Source organism: Arvicola amphibius, chromosome 3 (genome assembly GCF_903992535.2).
Source record: "Arvicola amphibius chromosome 3, mArvAmp1.2, whole genome shotgun sequence".
NCBI lineage: Eukaryota > Metazoa > Chordata > Mammalia > Rodentia > Cricetidae > Arvicola > Arvicola amphibius.
This window is the reverse complement of record NC_052049.1, coordinates 87274279-87293049: the sequence shown is the minus strand read 5'-3', so window position 1 is coordinate 87293049 and position 18771 is coordinate 87274279. Positions and strand designations below refer to the sequence as shown.

The following is an 18771-nucleotide window of genomic DNA, read 5'->3' as shown; positions in this document are numbered from 1 at the left end:
CTGTTTGAAACAGCAAGGACTAAAAGACCCTTCCTAGAATTAACTGATACCACTTGTCTAAATGGTGCCTAACTTTGTAAAACTGGCTCTGTTCTTTGAATAAAATGTAAATAACTTTTGCGTGCTGTCTCGGGATCTTTCTAAACCTATGAACCTGATGAAGACAATACTGTGGCAAACTCCCTTCTCCCCAAACTGTATTCCTTTGTATTTAGTTTGTATTTAGTAAGTAAAGGAAGGATGCAGGATTAAAAAAAAAAAAAAAAAGTAAGGAAGTACAAAAGCACAGAGAAGACCGGTCCCTCTCTGTCTGGGATGCCCTGGCTTTTAAACTATGATTTAGGGTAAGAAAGTGACTAAAATGAAGTCTAAATCTGAGAAGTCCAGTAAGGAACACGCCCATCATCTTCTTCTTCATCTGCACTGCTAGCGGAGTCTGAGGAGCAGCTAGCGGAGTCTGAGGAGCAGCTAGCGGAGTCTGAGGAGCAGCTAGCGGAGTCTGAGGAGCCGACAGGGTCTTCCTCTTTGCCATTTTCCATCATATTCTGCCCGCCTGCCTGGGAGCCACCATCATGGCCCTGAATAGTCTCTGAGGAATCTGTTTCAGGAGGCAGCCGCCCTTGCATTTCTCCATAACTGGATTGGAGCTCCGTTGCTAAGGTGGACTGATACTCTGTTTGTCTAAATTTGGGGCTTCTGTGTCCAGACATGGCCAAGTTCTTTCTCTTACCACAAGTGGCTTTTGCCTCTCGATATGTGGTGGCTTCCTCGGGAGACAATCCCTTGAGCCAGAGGTCCATCTCCACCCAGTACTGTTTCTGTAGCTCTTCGACCTGACAGTTATAATGCTCTCTCAGGCTCCCTGGGACTTGCTGCCACCGTCTGCTAATCTCAACCCAGCGTTCCCTTAAGGGAAGATGCTGCAGCTCCGTGCTTGACCATGAATCTTGGTGAAATTTGTGATATGCACTCATAGGGGGTTTCTTGGGTTCTCCCTGAAATTTTATCAATGGAGAAAATGTTTTGGGAAATTCTGTTTCTAGAGGAAACTTTACGTTTTTCTTATCTCCTTGTGATTTCTTAGGGACTTTGGTTTGGTGGCTCATGGGCACCCTACATTTCTTATAATGCTCTACACCAGGGTGGATTTCCTTGAATTTAGCCAGTTTTTCCTGAAATTCTTGTTTCTCCTTCTGGAACTCCTGAATATATCTGTCTTTTATCTCCTGTGGCAGCTGTTTGTATTTCTCAGCCAGGATTTTGGTCAGCTGTCGGTTGTTGTACTTGGGATACAGCTGAGAGTATTTGTCCAGATGCTCCTTGTAAAAGCGCAGATAGGCAGTCAGGGGTCTTTTGGGGAAGTCAGGATGCTTCTCCATTGCCTTACTTCTTTGAGGTTGTTTGACATGTTCGGAGGCTTCCACCACTAACTCTGACAGTGTGCGGGACTTCCTCAGACAATGGGACATCTTCAGCCACTTCTGTCTGCACATTTCTCCCGAAAACTGCCCAAAAGCCACTTTGCTCCAGTCTAGGTCTTCCAGAGTCTTTTTGAATCCTCTGGAGTCATCCAAGGGGATAATATTCTTCATGGATTCCAGTAACTTCAGAATGTCTCTTCTCAACCACAGACGTTGATTATCAAGCGATGCCATTACTACTTTAAGTTCTGTGCCCACTAATTTCTTAGTGGTGCGAACACCTCAACAGGAGCTCAAACACATACACACACAACTTAGTAGGTGGTTTCTGGATCCACAGTTTGGTGAATCTGTATTTATGAGGAGAAATAAAAGAATTATAGACTTGATTATTGGAATTTACCAAAAACACCAGGTATCACTTGTAATATGTTGCTTATGCACCTATTTTACTATTAGCAATGTAAATTGAGAGTTTCTCCTTTTGAAACAGAAGTTATTTGCCTTATATATAATTCAGTTACATCCTCTGCAGCCTCCTTTTCCAAATATTACTAGAACTTGCCTGAAAAATGAAGGAATGAAGTGGGGCATGGTGGTTTGCATCTTTAGTCACAGCACCAGGGAGACAGTTTTCTGTACATTCAGGGGCCGTCTGGGGGTACATATCAAATTCTAGGGCAACCAGGGCTATATAGTGATCCTCAAAGAATACAAGCCAATGAAATGAACACCAAGCTGATGGCAATAGAAAGAAAGGAAGGAGGGAGGGAGGGAAGAAGGGAGGTAAGGAGGGAAGGAAGGAAGGAAGGAAGGAAGGAAGGAAGGAAGGAAGGAAGGAAGGAAGGAAGGAAGGAAGGAAAAGTACCTGGTGGGGATGGGAGAACAAGACAAAATAGAGAGAGAAATGACTAAATGATTAGAAAGAAAGTAACTTTCCCACTCCAGTGCCCTAAATGTGGCTGCTCTCTGGACAGAGCCGAGATGTTCATCACTTACACACAATGAGCCAAAAACAGGAGATGAGCCACTGAACTCCCTAGACATCAAGCTGAGGCCTTGTCATGGTTTGAGTGTGAGTCTGTAATAAAGGATGGTTTTATGGAGTTCTCAAGGACCCTGCACTCAACGGTAAGGGCTTTCCGCTGAATCATCATGCGGGGTTTCAAACAGGCACATCATTACCACCTTTGTAGTTTTGTTTGGCCACTCTTTCTATATACATAAGCCTCAGTAAAAGTATTGCCTGGCTCATAAAGATTCTTTAAAATATCTGGACCCTAGAGCGTGAACACAGCCACAGCCCTGAGGGCTGCTATTCTCACATCAATGTTGCCCTTTCTCTGGAATGCGGTTCACTAGACCACTCTGAGTATTCTCACTATCTTCACAAATGTGCTCTGAACCGTACCTAAGCCAAATTACATGCAGTCTGCTAAGCCATGTGTTGTGTTTGCATATATACAGCTCCAGGGCTGATCGCTCTGGAGTGGGCTACCAATGAAAGGGCTCATCCTTGGGAGAGGCCTCTTGAGAGTAAATTTCTGAAAACTAAAGAATAATACTGAGAATTATTTTCAAGTGTAGTGTAAAAATGATGGACTCACCCATCATTTAAAAATTCTCTGCAAAGAAAATTTTTGATAAGATTAGCTGTATCTAGATAGAAAACTTACCTTTAACTTCTTAAATTGAGTCAAAAAATCAACATTATCAACAACAGCTTTTTTTCCTCTCAGGCTCCTCCTGTCTGCAGCTCCCAAGCAGCACTAAGTAAAACTAAGTAATTTCAATCATTATTATTATTTTATTTCCTTAGTGCTAGGAATAGAACAAAACGTGTGTTATGAAAGCTATTAGGGAGCTAGTCCCTACCACTAGGATCCCATTAAATGTATGTTAGTAAATGAATGTGTCATACTATACAAATAAAATATTAGTTTATAAAAAGCTTTAAGCCGGGTGGTGGTGGTGCTTGCCTTTAATCCCAGCACTTGGGAGGCAGAGGCAGGCGGATCTCTGTGAGTTCGAGACCAGCCTGGTCTGCAAGAGCTAGTTCTAGGACAGACTCCAAAGCCACAGAGAAACCCTGCCTCAAAAACCCAAAAAATAAATGAATAAATAAAAATAAAAAATTTTAGAAAAGCTTTAAAACATTGAGACACAAGACTGTAGCTTCTTACACTGTGAAAAAAGTTTCATACACATAGCATTTTATGAATTCTATAATGTACACTAAGTTTGGATCCCATGTAAAATCAGAACGATATGATATCACCATACATTCAAAATTTAAATTCAAAAGAAACAAAAATGGAAAAAATCACATTAATTTTAAATTTTAAAGTCATGATAGATTAAAATTCTGTAGTTCAACTAAAATTGAAAATAACGGCAATCTCCTTGTTAACTATGACCAATACATTTATTTGAGAATCCTTGAACTGAGAAATATAAAAGTCATGTACTCAGGAGTTCAACTCACCTCCAGATCCTCTTGGAAGTCTGCCCTTTGCTTCAGGGGTGCTGCGTCTTCTGGACTCTCTGGACAGCAGCTGTGACTCTCGAAGGCAACCACGGTGTAACCCCCACCAAATGCCTCCGAACTAAGCACATCTTGCTCTTCAGACGCCTTTATATTAGCGAGCTGAAAGCCCCACCCTAAGGTGGAGTGTTTAAGAGTTAGCCTGTTTTAATTAACTATCACAGTCTCCAGGATCCACCCTGAGTGTTGTTTTAGCCCTCGTGGCTATTTTGTTGCTCTGCTATGAACCAATCAGGCTTAATCATAAACACTTTCATTGATGACTTATTAATAAATTGAAAGAAACTTATTGTGGTGGCAAATCTTGGTTCATCTAAAATCTAAACTCCTGAGCACTCCAGTAAGGAATTCAGAGTCTCTGTCTCTCTGTCTCTCTCTCTCTCTCTCTCTCTCTCTCTCTCTCTCTCTCTCTCTCTCTCTCTCGCTCTCTTTCTGAAACAGGAGCTTTCTATGTTGTAGGTCCTGCTGTCCCAGAGCTTACTGTATAGACCAGGATGACCTCCCGTTCACAGAGATCTACCTATCTTTGCCTCCCACGTGTTGGGATCAAAGGCACGTGACACCATACCTAGCTATGTAAGAAATCTTCTCCACCAAGTGATTATGGCACACACCTTTAATCCTAACACTCAGGAGGCATTGAACTCTGTGAGCTCAAGGTCACCCTGCTCTTTTTTTGTTTGTTTGTTTTGTTTTGTTTTGTTTTGTTTTTGTCTTGTTTGAGACAAGGTTTCTCTGTAGCTTTGGTGCCTGTCTTGGAACTAGCTCTTACAGACCAGACTGGCCTTGAATTCAGAGATATCCACCTGCATCTGTTTCCTGAGTGCTGGGATTAAAGGCGTGTGCCACCACCGTCCGGCTCACCCTCCTAGTCTTAGAGCAAGATCTAGGACAGGCTTCATAACTACTGGGAAAACCTGTCTCAAAAAAAAAAAAGAAAAAAAAAGAAAGAAAGCGAGAGAGAGGGGGGGGAAGAGAGAGAGAGAGAGAGAGAGAGAGAGAGAGAACGAGGAAGAAAGAAAAAAGAAGAAAAAGAAATTTTCTCAATCAGATAATTTAAAGGAGAAAGATTCACTCTAAATCTGAGCCACACCTTCTGTTGGCTGCCCACATTAAAGGACATGGAAAAAACTTTTGCTTTTTTGCTTACTTACCTTCACTTATGCTGGGAATTTTGTCTATCTCATTGTTGTGGCCAATATTAAATCTAACTTCATCAGGATTCCCACATAAACTGAAGACAAGCAACTTTCCAGGAATCTCCTGGACTCCGGGGCCATATTTGAACTGCAAAGACATCAGCCTCATCGTCTGAATAACTACTGGATTCTCAGCCTTCTGGTTGTGAGACAGTCGTTGTCGGAGTACTCAGGCCACATCTTATAACACAGTCTAATAAACTCCCTGCTAACTGTACAGTCATTTTATCAGTTCTGTGCCTTTAAGAACCCTGACTAATCCATGATTTCAAATATCACAAAGACACCCATTGTTCTATAATTAGTATACAATAATTTAAAAAATCTATCTAATTTTGTTGAAGATAGATTATGTATTTTGGAGTCTAGGATAGATTACCTTGGAACAGTTTGATCTTTTATTTTCCTTGATCGATTTTTTTATATTTATTGAGCTCTCCATTTTTCTCTGCTCCCCTCCCTGCCTCTCCTATCTCCCCTTCAGTCCTCCCACAAGGTTCCCATGCTCCCAATTTACTCAGGAGATCTTGCCTTTTTCTACTTTCTACTTTCCATGTAGATTAAATCTATGCAAGTCTCTCTTAGTGTCCTCATTGTTGTCTAAATTCTCTGGGATTGTGGTTTGTAGGCTGGTTTTCTACCACCTATGAGTGAGTACATGTGATAATTGTCTTTCTGCGTCTGGTTTACCTCACTCAAAATAATGTTTTCTAGCCCCATCCATTTTTCTGCAAAATTCAAGATGTTATTTTTTTTCTTCTGTGTAGTATTCCATTGTGTAGATGTACCACATTTTCCTCATCCATTCTTCGGTGGAGGGGCATTTAGATTGTTTCCAGGTTCTGGCTATGACAAACAAAGCTGCTATGAACATAGTTGAGCATACAGATTTGTAAAGGTCAGAAAGCATTGATCGAATAAGCTCCACCCTAGTGTTTTGGGACTCCACCATGATCCCTTTATGCTTCGCCTCTTCCTTCCTTTAGCTTTGTCATCTACTTTTCAAGATCACACAGAGAGTCTGTTATAACTTTATCATCTAATCATCAGAAAAGTTCCTTTATGCATTTGCTGTTAGACAAATTTGTCTGGTTCTGAGAAAAAGGAATTTTTCACAGTAGATAGTACATACTGAAAAGGACTAGTAAATCTCCAGAAGCCTTCCTTAAGTTTATGACTTAAGCATAGAAATAACACTGAATCCTATTATTGACAATGCAATTTAAGAAAATAGGGTATGATTACTGTGTCTAGGAAAACAAGGTTTAAAATCTGATTAAACAAGATAGCCTGTTCTCAGCCAGTCTAGTTGGTCATGAAGAGTAACCATTTAATAAAGACTTTTTAATTCAATGGAATAAAGTACAAAATTATTAAACTTTTCCAACAATCATCTCCATCTCTATAATTTAATAATTATAAAATTATTAGTTATGCTCTCTTTGTATTTTGGCTTTTGTTGGGGATCCCTGGAAAAAAACTGTTAAAGAAAGCGTAGGCTAGCCATTTCCCAAGCCACACTGTCTCCTTCACCTGAAGACATGCACACTGATACCATCACAGGAAAGTATGGCAGCACTGGGCCTTTACTGTCTTCTTTGTGATGCTAAAGATCTGTTGACATGGGGTTGCCTAGTCTTCATTTGTTGGTCTTACACTTATCTCCTTGATGAAGTTTACCCATGAAGGGAGGTGAAGTTTAAAACTAGATCATGTGGACTTTGTTGGCCACTGTTACAAGTCTGGATTTTTTCTTCTTTTAAGTTTAAAGGGAGGCTTTGGAGTGATCTGTCTTTAGGAAGCTTTAGGAAGAATTTTGTTAAGTCAAAAATCTATTTCTTCAAAACAGTCAGTAGCAAGAAGAAAGCTGGTGAAGGTGGAAAGCAGCTGTGTTTGGACTGTGGAATCATTACAGCCTTCTGAAGGTCGGGATGTGAGATGTGAAAGAAACTGAGAAGTAATATGAACCCTGAGGCCAAAGATGAGGTGAATGCAAAATTGTTGTAGGACAATGGTCTTGTTCCCTGTAAAGATTTGTCACTTGTATTGGTTTAATAAAATGCTGATTGGCCAGTAGCCAGGCAGGAAGTATAGGCAGGGCAACCAGAAAATGAGAATTCTGGGAAGAGGAAAGTCTCAGTCTGCAGTCATTATCCATACCCAGAGGAAGCAAGATGAGAATGCCTGACTGATAAAGGTACCAAGCCACATGGCTAATGCAGACAAGAACTATGGGTTAATGTACGATGTAAGAATTAGTTAATAAGAAAGCCTAAGCTAATAAGCCAACCAGAGTATAATTAATGTAGGTCTCTGTGTGTTTCTTTGGGACTGAACAGCTGCAGGACTGGACAGGACAGAAATCTCTGTCAACAGAATGGCACCATTGTGGACAACTATATCCACATAAAACCTGAGAGACCTTGGTAAACAATTCTAGACAAGAAAGAACAGAGTCAAGCACAGCTTTTTGGTATCAGCATTTTCTTGGATAGGCTCTGTTTGCTAGAGGCAAGTGCATCTTATTTAAGAGAGGCTTCCTGACTCAGCTTTAGCTAAAAAAAAAACAACAAAAAACCTTGCAGCTCTTTTAAGAGGCCCTGCCACCAAACACTTAAATGGTGTTTATGAATAGCTGATAGCATGCTTCTTGGTAGTGGCAGGGACCTTAAAACTCCATAGAGTTGTGGCAATAAACATGGTTTCTGTCAGTACCTCCACCATGAAGCTATACTCTCAGAAAGCTAAGGAATGGGGTGGATCAAGCCATCACTAAGCCACAGCTTTAATCCTAGCCATATTATTTAGCAACTTAAAGACTCATATGGTCAGAAAAAGAGAGATATACAGTAAAGATAGATTCAGATGAAAAAAAATCCTCTAAATGGTTTACAGTGTGTTTAAAAATATATGTAGACTTGTGAGAGAAAAGAAAAAGGATAAAGTCCTTAAAAAAAAGTAGTTGGGTGTGGTAGCACACACCTTTAATCCCAGCACTTGGGAGGGAGAGGCTGGTGGATCTTTGTGAAGTCAAGGATAGCCTGGTCTACAGAGTGAGTTTCATGATAGCCAAAAATACACAGAAAAAAAAAAACCTGTCTCAAATAAATAAATAAATAAGAAAAAGAAAAGAAACAGGGTTTAAAATAAAGATACATAAAGATGGAAAATATACAGAGAATCTGGATACTGTATGTTGCTGTGTTGTCTTCGAATTGTTTGACTGCTGAGGGAGGACCAGCAGCCGATAAAAGTCATTTGATTATAAATGTTGCTGGGTTAATCAATGCCTTGACTTCAAAATGTAAGTCAAAGGGTATGTAACTTTGGAGAAGAGGTTTTTGCTTTTGTTTCCACAGGAAATGAGAGGCTGTGGATTCATTCTGAGTTAAGAAAAATCAGGTTTTATCAAGGAAGACCCACTGAGAAATCTCTGGTAGGAGCAAATGGTCCAGATGATCCAACATTTCAGAGGGTCCCTGTTGGAGATGTCTGAATCCAACATCTAGAACAGTTTCAAGACTGCTGGCTGAGATGATCAAGTCTCATAGAATATTCCAATTAGGACTTGACCATAATCCTATAATTTTTTAGGTCCCCATAAGATTATCTATGCCCCAATCAGCAGGAAGTAGCCTAGAAAACTATGCCCACATTCCCCCCAAATAGATTATGGATGTTTGTCTTTGTTTAGAGTGTTGTTTACAAGTTTCTAGGGATAATGGTCAGGAAAACAAACGGATTAGATTTAGAGTTCTTGCTTTGAAAAAGAAAAGGAGAGAGAGAGGAAGTGCTGTGGGACAATGGTCTTAACGGTGGGACAAAAACCTCCGTCAACTCAAAATTTAAAGAACAGCTGTTTCCACCAGCATAAAGGGTAGTGGGTGCTCAGCTTGCAGGGAGGATGCAAACATGAAGCAAAGGTACAAAAGGACTTCAAAGGGCAGTGCAGAGCAGAACAAGACAGCAGACCAAACGTTTTTTTCACTTCTGACCTCTGATGAAGGATGCCAGGAAGAGAAGATGGCTGGTTAGCTAGCTTTCAGGAAAAGAGATCATTAAATGAAAATAGATATCAGGAAAAGAGATGGTTGTAGAGGATGGAGAGGCACTGAATCACAAAGGTTACTGAAAAAAAAGTTGAGAACACAGAAAGAAAAGACACCAGATGCTTAAAGCTGGCAAAGTGTCATGGGTAACAGGCTGAATGTCTGTGTTAATGAGAGAGGAACAATGGAAAAATAAGAGAGGTACGAAAATCTGGATTAAAGACCAATGTAACTTACCAGGATTCTGTTTCTATCTGGAATGTCTGCTTGACAGGAGCCATGAGGCAGAGGTCCTCCAACTCCACTGGAAATATGTGGCTGTTCCCTAATTTCTACATTTATTGTTGAGTAGAGTAATTGTGACATCAGAAGAAAACCATGGTTTCTGCTTTTTCTCTAAATTTCTCCTCCTCTTTGCTAGTCTTTCCTCACCACCTTTATTTATCTCTCATCTGTCCAATGGGTTTCTGTATTTTGATCAGCTAACACTATAATATCTAAGTTTATATTTGTAAGAAAAATTGTGCTCAGAATCTTAGAAATGCTCACCTGGAATGCCTCTCTTTTCATAAAGCACAGTACTCAAGATACTCAATGTTTTCTTTCTGGAAAGTAAGCATTGCTGCCTTGATGACAATATCATGTAGCCTATGACCATTTCTGAAGTAGTGACATTTCTGTAGTTACCTTGTGGCATCACTAATGGCTTAATGCTTATATTTATAAAGAATATTTTATCTGGAATTTATCTAGAATAAAGCTAAATCTTTAAAGGATAGAATTTTTGATATAACCATTGTTTAGAATGTTGATATGACAAATATCTAGTCACTAAACCCATTTTAACACTTAAATATTAAAATATTATTAGTATATATATTGCTTTATTTGTATACATTTCACATTGGGTTTGATTGTTTTTGTTTTAAAAAATAGGGCATATGTATTTCAGGCTAGCTTGAAATTCATTACCTAGTCCAGGGTGTTTTAGATGTTTTGAGGTAAATCTCCTCCTCAGCCTCTTGAGTTTTTGAATTAAAAGTGTGTACCACAACACCGTGCTCTATTTCACCATTTTTCAAAAGATTAGCCATAAGTCAGTTAAAGTGGCTTGATTTTAGAGTTATAAGGATGCTTCTAAGATTCGTGAGAAAAGAAAGAAAAGTATTTGTATAAGAGTCTTCAACTTGAATGGAAAACAGTTTATTTTAGATGCTCACTGCATAATTAGATCAAATAGTTTTATGGAGAGATTGGTTTCCAGAGAAAATGTTTCTTTTACACAAACTTAGCTTTAAAGGAAAATTTTAAGAAAAGGTCAGCAAAAGATCACTAATATTGTTCTTTTACATGTGCTTTGCAAAATGCAAATATCTGTTACAATGCCAATTATTACAAAGCATTACTTAAGAGCAGCCTTCTGTAACACACTTAATGGAGCAGAAATTCTGAATGCTTACAGATTCCATAGACAGCAAGGGCCAAAGACTCTGGAGCCAGCCAATTCCACTTTTTACAATGGATTTTCAGGACTCAGACTGCAGATGCCGCCTGATAGGGCATCGACGGCGGTCGTATTGGAGGTAATTCTGCTTTTTCTTAGAATTTGTTGTATGGAATAATTTATTCAATACTTACCTTATCAGGCCATCATAGGTCTTGTAAAGGCAAGTATCACATCCTCAAAAGTTTGTAAAATGTGTGTCATACAATAGCTCCTGAGTAAATGCTCACTGAATCAGTATTCTAATTTTAATTTTGGACAATTAATCAAATGGACAAAGTGATGAATGATGCATCAATTTCTCTTACCTGTCAAACTTCAATTGGCTGTCAAAATTAAGATAGGATGGAAAAAATTAAAATTTAAAAATAATTTTAGTTTCTTTAATCTTTAGTTTCCATCTCACAGACCTTATTAAATTTTTGTGTCTTTCTAGATAAAGTCAAAGTTCTGGAAGCCAGAAAATTATATAAACAATCCCCAAAATACAGTGGTATGTTATCTGTATTTTAATAAATAAACAAATGAATAAATAAATAAATAAATAAATCTTGCCTGAAGACCAGAGGCAAAGCTAAAGCCACTAGACATCAGGTAGTGGTGATTTACACCTTTGATCCCAGGATTTGAGAGACAGAGGCAGACGGATCTCTCGAGTTCAAGGCCACTCTGGGCTACACAATATCAATTCAGAAACAAATCGGGTGTGGTACCTGACACCTTTAATCCCAGTCCTAAGGAGTCACACATTTAATGCCAGCACTAGACAGAATATAAAACACTAGGAGGAAGAGGTTTCGATCACTTAGTCTGCAGTTGTCCAACTTTGGTAGTGATAAGACTTCTCTAGAGGCTTGACTGCTTTGTTTTTCCGGTTTGGGGTTGAACACCAAAATGTTTATGTGGCATACAAGTAACATTTCATACTGTTTGTGAACGGAGGTGATTTTTGTCCCAGTTGTTAGACACTGGATAGTTATTTAAAGCCCATATGGTAGTGCACACCTTTAATCCTGGCATTCAGGAGGCAAACTCAGGGAGATCTCTGAGTTCGAGGCCAGCCTAATTTATAGAGCAAGATATAGGGCAGAGAAACCCTTTCTTGAAAAGATAAAAAAACCAAATGAACAAAACAAACAAAATTCTTACATTATTTACATAATAGATTGTGGAATCATTTATGTTGTATTTGGGGATTGTATATACTTCACAGTCTGTTGTACCTGTGAAGTAATTTTATTCTAATTTCCTATGTATTCATCCACATGTAGGGGGATTAATTTTGATTTGAAAATATATTTGGGAAAGTTTTTATTTCTAAAATGAGAGTGACAGAGACATGGGTTTGGACAGTCCAAAGAGCCACTAGTGAAGGAGCTGACGTTATTAGGGGCTTTAAAAGATTACAAATGTTTAGAAGTAAGTTTTCAGGGCGGGGGATGTGGCACAGTTGGTAGAAGCCACATCTAGCATGTAAGAAGATTCCATTCCCATCATGGGGGCACACTCCGCAGGAGTTCAAGATTGCCTTTGCCTGCCTTGGACTGTCTACATAGCAAGGTCAAGGCCAGACTGGGAGACTCTAAATAAACAATAAACAAAACAAATGTATTTTATTTAAAGGCAGCTTTTAAAACTTTTGCAAAGTTACAAAAGAAAAGCCATTTGATACAGCAGTCAGTAATGACACACAAGAGAAATAAAGACATTAGGAGCTTCCAGCAACTTGCTGGAAGTAAGGTGTGTTACCCAAAGCCGTTAGGACTGCCCAGGATGTGAAGAACTGCTGGGCACATCTTAAACATCATCCTCTAGGGAATTTTGATTTAGCTAGGGGTGGAAAGTCAACCATGACTTGTTAGATGTTCTGTTTGGGAGACACGGATGCAAAACCAGCTGTGTTGTGAACCTTGTAAACATGGTTAAAGAGAAATACTTTTTAAGTTAAACGGAAGGACGAGGACAGAAATGACATTTAGAACTTACTGCCAGTAATAGCGCACAGCCCTTGTAATGGTGAATTTTATTCACCTGCAACTACATTATTCCAACGAGGTGTGTTAAAACCTCTGCTATAGAAATGCAGAAATGTGGAGGCCTGTTCAGATTGCGTGTGGTGGGTGGGTTGGGAGGAATTAGGTCTCAGGCTCTGGGATTTGGTGTTACAGGGTTGAGGCTCCGGCTTGTTACAGAAGAAGCCCAGGACACACTTAGCCTCAGTGTGTTCAAGTAGCAATTGGAAGAATATGAAAGCTGAGTAAGGAACTCATCAGTGAGATTTTCAATGAAAACGTCCTTCTTGGGATGCAGTTGACAAAAGGCTCTGGTTGTTCTCTTCAGTAAATAATCAGAGCTCTGTGTAGCAGCTCCTCCCGCTGCCCTGCCTTCCACTGCAGGCAGACTGAGCAGGCGCGGTGCAGAGTTTCTCTTAGTCTCTGGGTCGTTGCAAAGTCTCCTGCTCACGCTCGCTCTTTTCCTTCTGCAGCCCCCAGGCCTGCTGTTGCAGTCCACTGCGCTCCCGGGCACAGGACCGCATGGCGAGGCCTAGGCAGATCAGAGGTCTGGGGATTTGCATTGCTGTAGCGCTGGCGTCCTTTCTCGCCGGCTTTACTATGGGTAAGTGTGAAAGTCTGGTGAGGAGATCTCACTGGAGAGAGGAAAAGCCCAGAGTGGTTTAGGGCGTGCTCTGTGGAGTTTCCAAAAGAATACAGCAAACGTAAAGAGAAAATACAATGCATTTCAGTCGGAATTCAACTTTATTTAAGCTGTGGGCTTCTGGGAAGAAAACACCGGTTGTTGCCACTATCTATGTGGATGGGAAAAAGATGCCTATTTCTAAATAATTATGAGTTGAAATCATTTTTACCAGAATGTTTTTGCAGTGCTTCTTGAGTGTCAGGTGCTGTTTATGAACTAGATTTCCGGAGAGAGCCTGAAAGGTCACGCCTCATATGTTCCTAGTACAAGGGAAGAAAAAGAACAGTTCGTGAAGAAAATCTGTGCTAGCCAACTGAGAGTTACACGCATATGAGAATGTTAATAGCTTTCTGCATTTAGCATGTTTCCCTCAAAAAGTGCACAATGATCTGTTGGTTAGGTATCACCACATTTTGTTGTTGTTGTTGTTTGTTGTTTGTTTTTACTTTATTTGGTTTCTGGTTGTCAGAAGCAACCAGAGTGCTTGTTCTGCGTCTTTATGAGTGTTTGTGTATTTCTGTGTGTAGAATGTGTATCTACACATTTCACTCTACCCACCAGGCTGGCTTATTAAACCTCTCAAAGAAACATCTACTTCAGCTCGTTCTCATCAGAGGATGCAATGGGCACTGTTATCGGAAATGAAGGCTGAAAACATTAGATCTTTTCTCCGGTAAGTTTGTGTTGCATTTTTACCATAGAAATAGTGTTTGTAGCATGAACAGATGTATTTAAACTTGGCCAGCCTTTATTTATATGTGAAATTATACATTGTTCATCAATTCACTGATTTTTTAAAAATGTGTCTAAACCACTAAGGATGAAACCCATGGCTTGTTACAGAGGTGCTGTTTTCACCCATAACTTCATCCTGCAGGGAAGGGTCTGATTGGTGTATTTAGAGACAATTGGTGTATTTCATCTTCATGTAACCTTGAACTGCAACTGAATGAGATGTTTTTGTTCCTTGTGCATGGATTTAGTCAGTATACTGAATTTAATCAGAAGAATCTTATTTCTTCCTTTCTCCCAACACCCTTTCTTTACTGTATTCTGTTAAGAGGAGTTAGGACACTGGCAGCCGGGTGACTTAGAAAGGGCATCAGCTTTTCTGATTGCAGTTTTTCTCATTTTGCAATCTTTCTTTCTTCCTTCCCTTCCTTCCTTCCTTCCTTCCTTTCTTCCTTCCTTCCTTCCTTCCTTCCTTCCTTTTTCCCAAACACTGAACAAAATGGAAACAGTAAGGACAGTGTAAACTTTTCAGCTTCTTTTGGAAGGCAGTTCCTATAACACATTTTTGTTCTCAGACACCCTCAAAAAGAGTTCTACAAACAAATCAGCTTTGTTGGATTATAATTTACATAAACTACATACTTCAAAACCTTGCGGTTTTATAACTGGTTCCTGGATTTTTCTTCTGGCTTGCTCAGGTTGCTTTCTTATTGATTCCAGGACTGCCTGCCCAGGGATGGCATTGCCCACCCTGGCTGGGCCCTCCCAAAACAATCATTAATCAAGAAAATGCCCCACAGACTGGCCAGTCTGAAGGAGGCAATTCCTCAATTGAGATTCCCTGTTCTAGAAAACTCTAGGTTGTCAAGTTGAAAACAAAAGACAAAACAAACAACCCATAACCAACAAAAGAATGTAAAGTAGAAATCAAATATTTCTAGGCTCCATGTATTTTTCTCTAGTTGTAAAATAGCTTGTCTAACCTCATTTGTACTTTGTAAAAGAAATATTTGATGTATTAAACATCTATAGCCTGCAGTTTTCACTTAGTGGCTTAACTAAAGAGAGAAAGCTTCGCAGAGCTTAATACTTGAGTCTTCATAGTCGGCCATAGTCTGCAGGTGGGAGGGGGAAGACTCAAGCAGAGGGAAAATGTTTATGTCTGGAAGAAGGCCTTGTGCAAAGTCTCCAAAGGACGACAATGACAGTGGAAAGAGCGCTGTTGAGCGGAAGCTTTGAGCACAGTAACGGGAGGAGGCTGGGGGAGGAGGATTTTAATCCAGATGATATGAGTCTGTCTGAATATCTTGAGCAATCGTTCAATAAGAGCAGACCAACTACTGAAAAATACTATTTCTCAAAATCAGAAAATTATAATTTCAGGTTCTAGCTATAAAAACATTAACTACTTTTTCAGCTCCCTCATTTGCAAAGTAAGGGAAAGGAAGAGCGGTGGTGAGGACAGAGACGCAATGTGAAATTGCTGGAGCCAAGTTTCTAATGAAAATTCATCTTCATGTCCATGGAGGATTTGTTTTTCTTTTTTTGTTTTTGTTAATTTTTTTTGGTCATCCTTTAGTTAACTTTAAAACTAATTTACAAAAATGTTTATTTTTTTCTCTACTGTTGTAAGTAGAAAAGAGAAGAAACCTTTAGCACAATATTTATGAAATAAATCTTACAAATAGCTCTTTGTGGGGTTATTAAAATGCTATAGCTCATTTCCACCCAGAACTAAGAAAATATCACCCAAAGAAGTTTGACGGATCTGTGCTTCTCAAGTCACAAAAAAAGACTTTGGCACTAAAGAATACAAAAATTCATGAACCTTAATTTCAATGAAGTAAATACACTGCTACATACCTGTTACAACTGATAGAATGAATCATCTAAGCCAAATGCAGAGTACCTGGCTGTCCCTGAGCAAATGCTGAGACTTCCCCCTCAAAACGCCCTCCATTTATTCATACACATCAGGGTCTTACATCTTTGTCATAGAGCGGTGACAATCTTAAGGGCGTCTTCTTGCATTTGGTCCCGTGCTAGTGTGTTTACCATGGAATTTGTCGTTTCTGCAGGGAGCATAACATGAAGATTGGTTGGTTGGTTGGTTTTGGTTTTGTATTTTTTTTTTCAAGACAGGATCTCACTACGTAGCTCTGACTGTCCTAGAGCTCACTGTGTAGACCAGGCTGGACTTGAGCTCTACCTGCTTCTGCCTCCTGAGTACTGGGATTAAAGGCGTGCACCACCGTGCCCAGCTATAACATGAAAATTGAAGTTGTGTTTAATTATTTTAAAGAGTCGTGTCTAAGAAATTGGTATATCCGACTGAGATTTTTCTATGTCTGATACATAATTGACATGGACTGCCTGAAGGGTGAGCCATGGAGCCTTGTTTGGATGCACGCCCTTAACTTCCAATTCTATTCATCTCATTTCAGGTCTTTTACAATAGCTCCCCATCTGGCAGGAACAGAACAAAATTTACTGCTTGCCAAAAAAATCCAAACACAGTGGAAGAAATTTGGATTAGATTCAGCCAACTTGGTTCATTATGATGTTCTCTTATCTTACCCAAATGAGACAAATGCAAACTATGTATCGATTGTGGATGGCCATGGAACTGAGGTGATGTGGAATTCTTGGGAGTTTTCTTATCTTGAAATCCCTGGTTTGTATTTTGCCCTTGAGACAGGATCTCACTTTTTAGCTTTTGCTGGCCTGGAATCTGTTCTATGAGCCAAAATGTCCTCAAATCAGTGGCAAGCTGCACACAACCTAATTCATTGCTTGTTTCTTGCTCCTTCACTGATTGGAATGCAGAGTCAAGAACCAATATAAATTTGTTGATAGTGTGGTACTGTTCACATAATTCAGAAATGGTGATAAAATGCTGCACTCTTCGGTGTCTATTTGTGTTAAGCATGGTACTAATTCCTTAGGCCAGAATGAAGACTAGTACATAATAGTTCCTTTGCTTAGGGAGCTGAGGCAGACAAAAGGATATGTCGTTTAAAATCAGTAGGGTAAGTACTGGGAAGAGAGAACTGAGGTTCAGCCATTTAGCCTAAACAAGGAGATAAAAAGTCTTGCTGGAGGAACTGATACATGAGTCAGAAAAGAGAATACGAGTTTAACCACATGAGAACTTAAAGCAAGGAAGAGAGTTTTAGTCAGAGGAAGCAGTAGGCATGCGTGGATGTGTATCCTGTTTTGGTATGATTGGTAGAGTCTAAAGATTTTATGTGTTACAATAATGTGAAAGCAAAGTGGACTACAGAAAGGGGTAGAGGAATAGATAGGCTCTGGAGACGGGTCATAGAATTATATTGTATCTTAAGGAGTTAGATGGCAAGATTCAACTATGAGACCTTCTGAGAATCATAGGCAAGGAAATGGTAGGACTGCAAAGCATGTTAGGGAGGGCTCCTGCACAGCACATGTAGACTAGGCAGGGAGTCAAAGTTACAACAGTGACGTAATAGTTCAAGTCAAGGGCGAAGCCCTGAATTAGGCTACTTCCAGAAATAAAGGTGAAGGATGAATTTGATAAGCAATCAGGAGTGTATTAGCAACACGGTTCACGGCTGACCTGAGCAAGGAAGAAGCTCATGAATAATCAGGATGACTGACTCTCCACACCCAACTGCCTGGTGCAGGTGGCTTACTTAGTGAGACAGTTCACAGGTGGGAGATGTAGAGCTGTAAGCATGGTAGACGATAAAAGCCAATTTTAGTATGTTGAGTTTGAAGATCAAAGCTGGCTCTTAAATACAGGAATGTAAAAAGCGGACTCCAGAAGCCTGTTACTTGTTGGCACAATCTTAATAGTGAAATTACACTGGACGGAATAGGAAATTACCAAGAAGCGGTATAGGGATAGGACATGGTAACCATTTAAATGATGGTAAAAGAAAAGGGCTTTGCAAGAGATGCCAACAGGAAGACAAAGGAGGAAATCACAAAAGCACCACCACTGGTAGCATTTCTTTTGCTCGCTTACTTTTAAGCAGTGTTGAGGATGGAATTCAACATGCTACACAAGTATTCTACCACCAAGCTACACCCACGGATGCCACCTTTGAAACTCTGCTTCCACACTTAATAAGAGAACACTTAATCACTTAGGACTATTACTTTGAAGATGATGTAAAACTTATTCATTATTGTCAGCAGAATTTATCTGTTTAATTATAAAACCTTATCTAAGTGTAACTTAGGGGGCAAGACGGACCATGCCTGATAATGATGTGAGATTATTCTCTGTAACTTGACATGTTTGAATTCTTGCTAGATTTTTAAAACTTCATACCTTGAACCACCACCAGATGGATATGAGAATGTTACAAACATCGTACCACCCTATAATGCCTTTTCAGCCCAGGGCATGCCAGAGGTAAAAAACGTGCACGCCTTTACACCTTTTTTTGTTCTGTGAAAGCCAGTATAGAGAAACACCACCCAGGGGACCCCACATGCAGACTACATTTTGGTGTATTCATGGTTTCATGTTCAGTACTATGAGCATCTTCCAAAATTAGAATTTTTTTAATAACAGAGAAGATCCTAAGGGGGAGAAGAATGAAAGGAAAGAGCACTAAGAGTCCTGCTGAAGCGGAAA

At 39.7% G+C, this 18771-nt stretch overlaps 2 protein-coding genes across 2 annotated transcripts in view; one reads left to right on the top strand and one right to left on the bottom strand.

Moving 5' to 3' along the window:
* Positions 1-368: 368 nt before the first annotated feature.
* On the bottom strand, positions 369-1655 carry Ubtfl1 (upstream binding transcription factor like 1). The gene has a single exon (XM_038322126.1). It carries the CDS (start codon positions 1653-1655, stop codon positions 369-371), a length of 1287 nt encoding a protein of 428 aa, XP_038178054.1.
* A 9077-nt stretch (positions 1656-10732) lies between these two features.
* Naalad2 (N-acetylated alpha-linked acidic dipeptidase 2) overlaps positions 10733-18771 on the top strand; it is a 48937-nt gene continuing 40898 nt past the window's right edge. Inside the window, exons 1-5 of the mRNA XM_038323441.1 lie at positions 10733-10797; positions 13204-13334; positions 13977-14088; positions 16592-16778; positions 18445-18546. Coding sequence (XP_038179369.1) covers positions 10733-10797; positions 13204-13334; positions 13977-14088; positions 16592-16778; positions 18445-18546 — 597 coding nt within the window. The remainder of the gene's footprint in view (positions 10798-13203; positions 13335-13976; positions 14089-16591; positions 16779-18444; positions 18547-18771) is intronic.

What these genes read in the sequence shown, in the direction of transcription:
- Ubtfl1 (XM_038322126.1), bottom strand. Translation starts at nt 1,655, where the DNA reads ATGGCATCGCTTGATAATCAACGTCTGTGGTTGAGAAGAGACATTCTG.